At 41.9% G+C, this 10,275-nt stretch overlaps 1 protein-coding gene across 5 annotated transcripts in view; it reads left to right on the plus strand.

The window, feature by feature from the left end:
* LOC129672623 (aldo-keto reductase family 1 member B7) overlaps positions 1 to 7,553 on the plus strand; it is a 15,599-nt gene extending 8,046 nt beyond the window's left edge. For 2 of the 5 annotated variants that reach the window (XM_055602154.1, XM_055602158.1), the window contains 6 exons: positions 2,379 to 2,501; positions 2,733 to 2,839; positions 3,230 to 3,311; positions 3,737 to 3,820; positions 4,373 to 4,455; positions 6,320 to 7,553. In XM_055602154.1, the coding sequence (XP_055458129.1) occupies positions 2,379 to 2,501; positions 2,733 to 2,839; positions 3,230 to 3,311; positions 3,737 to 3,820; positions 4,373 to 4,455; positions 6,320 to 6,362 (522 nt within the window). In that variant the 3' untranslated portion in view covers positions 6,363 to 7,553. Of the gene's footprint in view, positions 1 to 9; positions 2,143 to 2,378; positions 2,502 to 2,732; positions 2,840 to 3,229; positions 3,312 to 3,736; positions 3,821 to 3,946; positions 4,035 to 4,372; positions 4,456 to 6,319 lie in introns of those variants that run through there. The other 3 variants (XM_055602159.1, XM_055602157.1, XM_055602156.1) reach the window with 3 other exon arrangements.
* The last annotated feature ends 2,722 nt before the right edge of the window (positions 7,554 to 10,275 follow it).

The raw sequence follows: 10,275 nt of genomic DNA on the forward strand, positions 1-10,275 counted from the left end.
ATAGATAGATAGATAGATAGATAGATAGATAGATAGATAGATAGATAGATAGATAGATAGATAGATAGATAGAGGTAGGGGGAGAGAGAGAGAGAGAGAGACTTGGTCAGTGTCATATTGCTGTAAAGAGACACCATGACTGAAACAACTATTATAAATAATTGATGGCTTGCTTACAATTTTAGAGGTTTAGTCCATTATCATCATTGTGGGAAGCATGGTGGCACACAGGCAGAAATGGTGCTGGAAAGTAGCGGAGAGCTACGTCCTGATCAACTGGTTGAGAGAGAGACTCTGGGTTTGACATGGGCTTTTGAAACCTTAAAGTCCATTCCCAGTGATACACTTCCTCTGACAAGGTCACATCTACTTCAACAAGGACACACCTCCTAATTCTTAAGTACTGGCATTCCTCGATGACTAAACATTTAAATATATGGAGGCTATTCTTTTTTATTAATTTATTTATTTTCCATCCTTATCACAGTTTCCCCTCTCTCCCCTCCTCCTAGCCCTCCCTCTCACCTCACCTACCATCCTCTAGTCCTCCCTTTTTCCTCAGAAGAGGCTCAGAAAAAGGGAGGCCTCCCATAGATATCAACTCAGATGGGGGCCATTCTTATTCAAACCACCACAGGTAGGTAGCTGGGTAGGACCTACAGCTAATCCAGTAGAAACCTCACTGACCACAATTAATAACAGAGAAAGGAAATCTAAAATAGCATAAAGAGGTCAATATGAGCCATAAACCTTACTCAAACCTGACCCAGGTCACAGAATAACATTGCTCTTATTTCAATGGGAAGTTGCTGGGACACTTAGGTCTCATCAGTGCTAAACTGTCTCGCCTAGAAAAGGTCTTCCTCACTCACCTGGTGCATCTCAACCTGGTACACTGAAGTCTCCAGGGGCCATTTTGAACATCCTAAAAACTCTGCATCTCAAAGAAAATCAGTAAGCTGCCCTGGGAGTGGAGCCTGAAAACTCATTTCTTTTAGAGCCTCCGGAGGGTGCAAGATGCAGCCAAGCTTTAGAAACAGTGGACAAAGTGCCAGCTCAACACACCCTGCTTGTCCCTGCCTCTCAGCCTTCTCTTCTCCTTCCTTCCAATCTGCTCATGATTTTACCACCTTCCTCCATGTTACTTTTCCAGGGCCTCTAATGTCTCTCCTGGGATTAGAAATTCCTTCCTTTCCTCTCTTATTCCTATGCTATTCAAACTGTCTAATAAGCTGAGGTAGCCTAGCACCAAAGCTGACAGCTCATTGACAGAAAACTTGGCACTTAAATTTTATATATTTATATTCTAGCAACTCCTGGAAAGGAACTTGCATTAAACGAATTATAAATTCATATCTATTTTGTGGCTGCACTATAGGGTTGGACAATTATCTTTGGACAAGTTTAGAACAAAATCGCTGTAGATAATAAAAATAAATAAATGCCAACTTTTTGGTTTGATTCCATTTTGGCTAAGCAAGTAGTCAATCGGATGGATTTCAGCCCAACTGCAGCCTCAGGGGAGGTGCTCCCATTAGGATCCAGATATCTTCAAGGCCTACCTCAAAGCGTACCATACCAAGTTTGGCAGGGAAGACAGGAATTATACCTCAGGCAAGCAGATGAGCCAGGGTAGGCGCATAATCACAGTTTTGTTGGGGACTGGGGTGGGAGGTTCATACCTCAAACCCTACCTGGGCTGCAGCATGAGGTCAAAGGCTATCTGTTTGACCTAGAGAGACCCTATCTCAAAACTGAACTGAAGAAAGTCTGGGGGAATAAGGATGTCGTCGAGCCATGAAGTGCTTGTCCAGCTCACGAGGAACTTCAGGTTCAAGCTGCAATAATATAAAATAAAAACCAAAAAGACAGCCAAGAGAAGAGATTCTTGCCACAGGACCTATTTCCTGGATAACCAGGTTTAGTGAGTTGAGAATAGAAACCTTCCCGTTATGTCTGAGCTGGGGGTGAGGGGGCCAGAAGGGCTGAAAGCAGCCCTAAGGACACCACCATCTAGACCAAAAATCTCCTTTAGTGCTTCTCTCAACCTTGTCATTCAGAAGCCGTTCCTTCCATCCAAGGACGAAGCACGCCAGCATCCCGTATCCTCCTACAGCCATCTAAATGAGCAGTTCTCAACCAGTGAGTCAAGACGCCTTTGGGGCCCAAACAACCCTTTCACAGGTCACGTATCAGCTATCCTGCATACCAGATATTTACATTATGATTCATAACAGTAGCAAAATTACAGTTATGAAGTAGCAACAAGAATAATTTTATGCTTGGGGGTCAGCAAAACACGAAGAACTTTACTAAAGGGTCGCAGCATTAGGAGGGTTGAGAACCACGGCTCTAGACAATATTCCTCGCTGTGACAGGGCATGGAGGAACTGGTGGACCAGGGGCTGGTGAAAGCCCTGGGCATCTCCAACTTCAACCACTTCCAGATTGAAAGGCTCCTGAACAAGCCTGGACTGAAACATAAGCCAGTGACCAACCAGGTACATTCTGTTTGGTGCAGGGTCCTCCTCTGTGCCTGCTTCAACCTTGGGAGGCCGATGGGCCGAGTCTTCTTTCAGGGATCAGTGTTCAGGATGCTCAGCGAGGTGGGAGGCAGATCTCTGGGTCTGGTTTGTAGTTCATCTGTCAGTGGATTGTATTTGGTCTTTGTTTGTCTTTGTTTGTATGGAAGAGGCCTACTTCCCTAATAATGGAGGTGTTCTCTCTGGCAGGTCGAATGCCACCCCTACCTGACTCAGGAAAAATTGATCCAATACTGTCACTCCAAGGGCATCACCGTCACAGCCTATAGCCCTCTGGGCTCCCCAGACAGACCTCAGTAAGGCTTCAGAGCGCTGGCTCTTTCTTTCATCACTCTTAAAATTATCATTTCATAATTTGTTAATATTAGCAAGTAATTTCCAGGGCACAAGGAAAAGTGTGTCTATCTTGGGCAACATGTTGGGCCACCCAGAAGGTAATGCAGCTATAATAATGTTTGAAAAAAAACAAACAATGGTCATGGTTCATGCTCAGAGAATGTGCCATCTCCATCCTGCAGTACTGCTGAAGCTCCTGGTTCCATAGATGGGTTCATGGGAGAGACACAGAACCTTCCATCTTTTTGCCCATCTCACAGATAGAGGTGGCTGTAATGTTTAGCTTTGACACTCTCCTGGCAGTGATGTTTATGAGCATGTAGCCATGGTGATTTTCACTCTTCCTCTAGAGCTAAGCCAGGGGACCCTGTAATACTGGAGATTCCCAAGATTAAAGAAATTGCTGCAAAGCATAAGAAAACGGCAGCACAGGTAATATGACTTGTGTTTCCCCCTTTCCCTTTTTATCTAGCAACCTCTTACTGCAGTCATGTGTTTTATTCGCATTGCCTTCTTTTAATCTGCTGGAGAGGAAGAATTGAGGGATGTAAGTCTGTTGGGATCTCCAAGAAATACATCTGGCATCAGAGAAGGGTTGCCCCTGTCCATCAGCTGCCTGGCAAGCTCCAGGGCTCAACCTTAAAAACATGGCAAACCAGAAAGTCTCAGCCTTATGACCACAGGCTACCCTCCTCCTTCCTATCTGGGGAAATTTCAGCATTGTTCCTGGGTGAGGGGTCATAGGATGAGGACTGGCAAGTGTCTCTAGTAACAGTTAAAGCCACAGAAAAATGTTGATATATTTCATTATTCACTTCACTGTAGGTGAGTGCCTGCTTTTCCCTCTTTGTGCACAGGTTCTGATTCGGTTCCACATCCAGAGGAATGTGGTGGTGATCCCTAAGTCTGTGACACCCTCCCGCATAGAGGAGAACATTCAGGTAAGACCTTTCATCTGATAGTTCTTAGGGGAGTGTGGCTAGGGACAATCCTATTCTTAAGCTTCAGTTCCATCCCTTCATTGCCAGTGTGTCTTCTCTTCTTCCAACTATCCTATCCTTCCTTAGGCTCAATGGCTGGCCTCAGCAGAGCTGCACTGATCACTTCTGGGTCAAGGATGGGCTGGAGGCGGACACTAGCAAAGGCACGTCAGGTCTGAGCACAAATGTGCTTTATCCCAGATAAAGATGTCTGCTTACCCTTGAGTACTCAGACACTATCCACAGACTTTCCAGGTCACCTGCAGATTGCCTTTGTCATGGAATGGATTGAAGACCATGCCTCTGACAGGCCCCTCAGGGATTTCAGTCATTGCACATACTTGCATACCTACAAACCCTCCTTGTGCAACACTTATCCCTCTAGACAACCCAGTGGTAATTTACAGAATAATTTGGATGTATTGTGTACATAATGGGAGAAACACCTAGAACCTCAGATTCCTACCAACACTTTGCTTACTAAGGATGTTTTCGGAACTCTGGCTTTTCTAGGTCTTTGACTTCCAGTTGAGTGATGAGGAGATGGCCACCATCCTTAGTTTCAACAGAAACTGGAGGGCCTGTAACCTGTTTGCGTAAGTGACATTGAGAGATTGATCAAGTCTTTTTTCTAAGGCTTTAAAGGGTTAGTAGGAAGGAATGGAAGGTATGTAGAATGACTTTTGTCTTCAAATAGTATTTTCTGGCAGTTGTGAAAAATTAAAGTTTGAGTCTTGGGGAATCACTAATAGAGACATTGCTATTTGATGCTCAGTTTCTGAATATTGCACACAGAGCTAGGGTTTTTGAGGAAGGAGTTCTTATTACTATGTGGGAGTCAGTTCTCAAGCTCTCATTCCCTCAGTAACTCACTATCACATGCTATGTGCTAGGAATGATCTAAATATTCAGGACATCACACATAAACTTCCTGTTCCCGGTCTTATATTCTACAGAGGGGAAAAAGTGAGGTAACTCCAAATACATATGTCAGAGAGTAACAAATGCTATAGAGAAAAATGAAATAGGGCAAAAAGCACAGGAAGTAATGAGCCCTGGGTAACAGATGCATTGACACATGACTATCCAGGGGAAGCTTCAGTGACAAAGATACAGCTAAAGGAAGTGAAGGATGAGCCACAGGGCTATTTAGGAGAACTGCACTGTCAGCAGGGAAAGCAGGTGGGAATGCCCTAATGTAAAAGGCTTAGAGCACTTGAGTCAGAAAGTCAGTGATGCTGGAGCAGAATGAGTGAGGGCTGCTGCTAGAGGGAAGGACAAGTCAGAGACAACTTTAGGCTACAAACACACAGTGTACAGACCAAGAAGACCCTGATTTTATATCAGGAGAAACTGAGAATCCAGGAGAGGATTTTGAGCAGAAGCTGGCAAGAGATGACATGATTTAAAATGTCATATTGACTTCTGCATTGAGAATGACAGGGTGATACTATAATAATCCAGAGAGGAGGACAGTCACTGGACTTGGATCATAGTGGTGGAGATGAGGAAAATCAGATTTGGGATAAATGGAAAAAAGCTATTTGAGTTTGCCAAAAAAAAAAAAAAAAAATTAACACATATGGTTTTGTTTGCTTATTTTTGTTATTGTTTGAGAAACTCAAGAACAGAATTTTCGTAGAGAAATCAAGAATCTGCTTGAGATGTATTTCTGATGTTTCTTTGGCATCAAGAAAGACTGGGTATGTGAGTGGAGGTCATAGATTAATGGACTTGAAAGTAAACTAAACTGCCTTGTACTTGAAACTCTACAACTTATTCATTAGCAAGGAGGCCTTGGGCAGTTTGGGTGATGTCACCAAGTTGCTTTATGATGATATTAATTACAGCAAACATTCACTGAGTATTAGTTTAGGATAAAGCAAACATGTTAAGCTCTTTGCTTATATTGGTATCTTATTTACTACTCATAACCAATTTATCAATTTCTTTTCTTTTCTTTTCTTTTCTTTTTTTTTGAGACTGGGTTTCTCTATGTAGTTTTGGCTGTCCTGGACTCATTTTGTAGACCAAGCTAGCCTTGAACTCACAGAGATCCACCTTCCTCTGCCTCCCTGAGTGCTGGGATTATGGCATATACCACCACTCCAGGCTCAATTTACCAATTTCAATAGTATTTCCCACTTCACAACTATCTGAGAATAAATTGAGACAGTTCTGAGGCCCTCAGCTGTGTGTCAGTTTGCTCATGATTCCTCCTTATGATGATTAACTGGTGACCAGGTCCCTGCTAATTTACAGGTCCTCCTTTTTCAAATACTTCTCTCATACTTTAGGGAGAGGACCATGGTCTGTGCACCCCATCTCATTTCCCCAAGCTCTTATGGGAGAAGAGGCTGAGAGAGCACAAATATGGCTGAATGTAGCACCTAAGAATGCCTCTTAGATCATGCTTGTTGCTTCTGTGGAACCATTTCTTCTTTCTGCTTGTTGCTGCAGGGCAAGCCATAGTGAGGACTTCCCTTTCCACGCAGAATACTGAAGCTGAATCACCTGATAAGTTTGCCTGGTGGACCTCTTCACTGATGTGCAACTCACTCCTCCTGAGTCCTATTTTTTCTTTGCTACACCCATCAGATGCCATACTGAGCCAGCCACGATAGGGCAATTCTGCATTTAAATTCTCATGTTCAACTAGAAGCAGACTGTCACAGGGAAATGTGACTCAGCAAAGGACAACGGCTTTCACTAATTTGCTCTGGCCAAATGTTTGTCAAACACCAGGACCACTAGCAACACTGAGGATAAAAAGAATAAGTATTTTGTTATACTCAGGTCTTAAGGTCCCCAAAGACCACCAGGAGCAAGAGCAAAGAGCTTTATTCGAGCTTAAGTTCAGTCTCTCCACAGTCACCAATGCAGCGGATTAGAGAGGAGAGCCCCAAGAAGCTGCACAGTAGGGTTTTTATTGGGGTTTAACAGTTACATGATTGGGTGACCAAGGGCATAACCAACCAATCACTTGGTTACAAAGTGATTGCCTAACTAACATAACATTGAGCGAGCTATCTATAGGCCTTGGGAATGTTAGGTATTTTCTGTGCCATTAAATGTTCTACTACAGCGTGGGCTGCTTAGCACAAATGTCTCACCCTGAGATAAGATAACTTCCCATTCCTGTGGTTATCCTCAGACTGTTCCTTGGGTAGAGAATCTTATGACCTTGTTGCTGGAATTGGTAACCTATGGCCTAGTTCCTGGTGACCTTGGGGTGGGGTCATTAGTTCCTGGTTACTTTTGGATGATCTTGTTTAAGGCTAGTTCCTGGTGACCTTTGGGGGTGTCAGGATCGGTTCGCTCAATTTCACAACAGAAATGAGAAAAGGAGCTAATACCTATCCAAGGTCAGCTAAACCTCAACACCAGAGATAAATGAAAGAGAAAAATACAAGTCTGGGACTAAAAACCAAACAAAAAAGAGTTAGTACAATGCCAATAAAGAAATGCTGTGAGAATCAACATGAGCTAGAAGCAGCTTTGTATACTTTCCACCCTAGTAAGGGAACCCAAGATGGAATGTTATATTCACCTTAGGAGAATCTGACCCCTGTGTACCAACAGCACAAATGATCTTGAAGCCATCTCTTTGCTTTCTTATATTCCCTGACTCACAAATGATGTATTTAAAATTCTCTCACTATCTAAAAGTTATAAATACATAACACCTAACTCATTCTTTTATATTAAGACTTTTCTTCTAAATGTCGTATGCAGTTTTAACCAAGTAAATTTTATTATGCACATATATTCATCAGAAAAAAATGGTAGAAAAGTAAGTATTGTAAAAGTATAAACCAAGAGTCTATTGGCAAATTCACAAAGCTAGAAGTACAAAAACAAAGATTTTATTAAACACTCTGAGGTTGATTGAAAATAGCAACAACTTCTTTACAATAAATACCATCAAGAAGTGAAGTCTCTTTTTTATCCTCAATTTTCTGCTGTTTTGGAGACTTGCTTGACCAAGAGAATGTGGCAGAAGTGAACTACATATATCTGATAAATAGAGACACTGAAATGCTATTACCTCATGATTTCATGAATAAGTCCAAGCCAGTCTCTCAGCAGATGGGAGAAGACCCTTAGGTAAAGGAGTTCCTCTCTCCCCTTGAAACTCCCTGCCCTGCCAGGTGCCTATAATATTCAGTTAGTGAGACCCCTGAAAGACCATCAGTAATTGACTCCATTGTAAAACACAAGGGTTTTATTTTGAGCTCAAGCCTGGGCCATAAGCCACCTTTGGGAACAAAGAAGCAAGTGACCCCTTCTTCCGGGAGAGCAGGGTTTTTAAAGGGAAAAACTGCAAGCAGGGAAGTAATAGCCTTGGCGTTAGAGGATTGGGTAAGAGGGTCTCTAGGGAAACTGACCTTTGAAATGATTGGTCTGTTTTAGGCACCAGAACTGCAACAGTTAGGCCTGGCTACTTGGGGGACATCTGATCTTGAGAAATACCTGGAGTATCCTGTTACATGCAGATTAGGCTGTAGCCATCCTGTGGGTTTTCTTAGGGGCAAGGCAACATGACTCCAGTCACACCCTGAGGTTTATCTGGGTGGAGGACTGCTGACCATCTGGTCTGGTTACTAAGCAACGGTGTTTCCTAAATATGGAAAGAATGTGGTCTGGTGGTCTCTCTGCCACTGAGTGGGTCTGCTTTATCTTGTCTGATTCTTTGCCTATGACCCTGCTCCCAGGACCCTAGTTACATTGCCCTGGGAATTTAAGACTTTAAACTTTCAGGGCTTCACAGTGCCCTGGGACACATTCAGCTGCCCTGAGGTGCACACTATCTCCTGACTTCCATTGTTGGGCACTATGCCCATTTTTACCAAGCCAGATACTCCAGGACCATCCAGGCCTTGCTGCATCAGGAACATCTAGCACAAGGCTGCCCACTGGACGCCCACCACACCAGAATCATCCAAGTTAGACCCACCTTTCTGATATCTGCTTCACCAGGAACATCCAGGGACAACCAGATGATTAAAGGACAGCATAAGAACACCATCAACAAGAGCCAGGGCAATATGGCACCTTCAGAGCACAGCTATCCTACTGCAACAAGCCCTGGTTATCCTAACAAAACTGAAGCACAAGAAAATGAACTTAAATGCAATCTAACAAAGCTGAGAGGGACCTTTAAAGAAGAAATTAATAAATTCCTTAAAGAAATACAGGAAAATACAATTAAACAGGTGAAGGAGATGAATAAAACTATTCTAGACTTGAAAATGGAAGTAGAAGCAATAAATAAAACACAAACTGAGGGAATCCTGCAGCTGGAAACCTAGAGAAGAGAACAGGAACAAAAGATAGAAACATCTCCAACAGATTATAATAGATGGAAAAGAGAATCTTAGGAGTAAAAAATACCATAAAAGAAATTACCACCAGTCAAAGAAAATGATAAATCTAAAAATTTCCTGACATAAAACACCCAATAAATCTGGGACACTATGAAAAAATCTAACATAAGAATAATAGAAATAGAAGAAGGTGCAGAGTTTCAGCTTCAAGGACAAAAAAAATATTCTCAACAAAATCTAGAAGAAATTTCCCCCAACTTGAAGAAAGAAATGCCTGTAAACATACAGGAAACTTCCAAAACAATACTTAGATTGGACCAGAAAAGAAAATCTCCTGCCACATAATAATCAAAACACCAAATCTACAGAACAAAGAAAGAATATCAAAAACTGCAAAGGAAAAAGGCTGAGTAACATATAAAGGTAGACCTCTCAAAGTTATACCTGACTTCTCAAAAGAGGTTCTAAAAGCTAGAATGATCTGGACAGATGTCTGGCAACCCCTAAGAGGCCACAGATCCCAACCTAGCAAAACTCTCAATCACCAAAAATGGAGAAAACAAGCTATTCCAAGATAAAACAAAATTTAAACAATATCTATCCACAAAGCCAGCACTATAGAAAATACTAGAAGGAAAAATCCAATCCAAGCAGATTAACTATACCCAAGAAATAGGAATTAACAGTCATTGGTAATTAATATCTCTCAATATCAATGGATTCAATTCCCCAATAAAAAGACAGATTAACAGAATGGATGAGAAAACAGGATCCATTATTCTGCTGATAAGAAACACACCTCAGCAACAAAGATAGACATTACCTCAGAGAAAATAGCTGGAAAAAGGTTTTCCAAGCAAACAGACCCAAAAAACAAACTGGAATAGCCATCCTAATATCTAATAAAATACAATTTCAACCAAAGTTAATCAAAAGAGACAGGGAAGAACATTTCATACTCATCAAAGAAAAAAAAATCCACTAAGATGACATCTCAATACTGAACACCTATGCCCTAAACACATTCATAAACATTCATAAAGAAACATTACAAAAGCTTAAGTCATACATTTAACCCCACATAATAAA

Source organism: Psammomys obesus, unplaced genomic scaffold (assembly GCF_907164565.1).
Source record: "Psammomys obesus unplaced genomic scaffold, mPsaObe1.curated_primary_1811, whole genome shotgun sequence".
Taxonomy (NCBI): domain Eukaryota; kingdom Metazoa; phylum Chordata; class Mammalia; order Rodentia; family Muridae; genus Psammomys; species Psammomys obesus.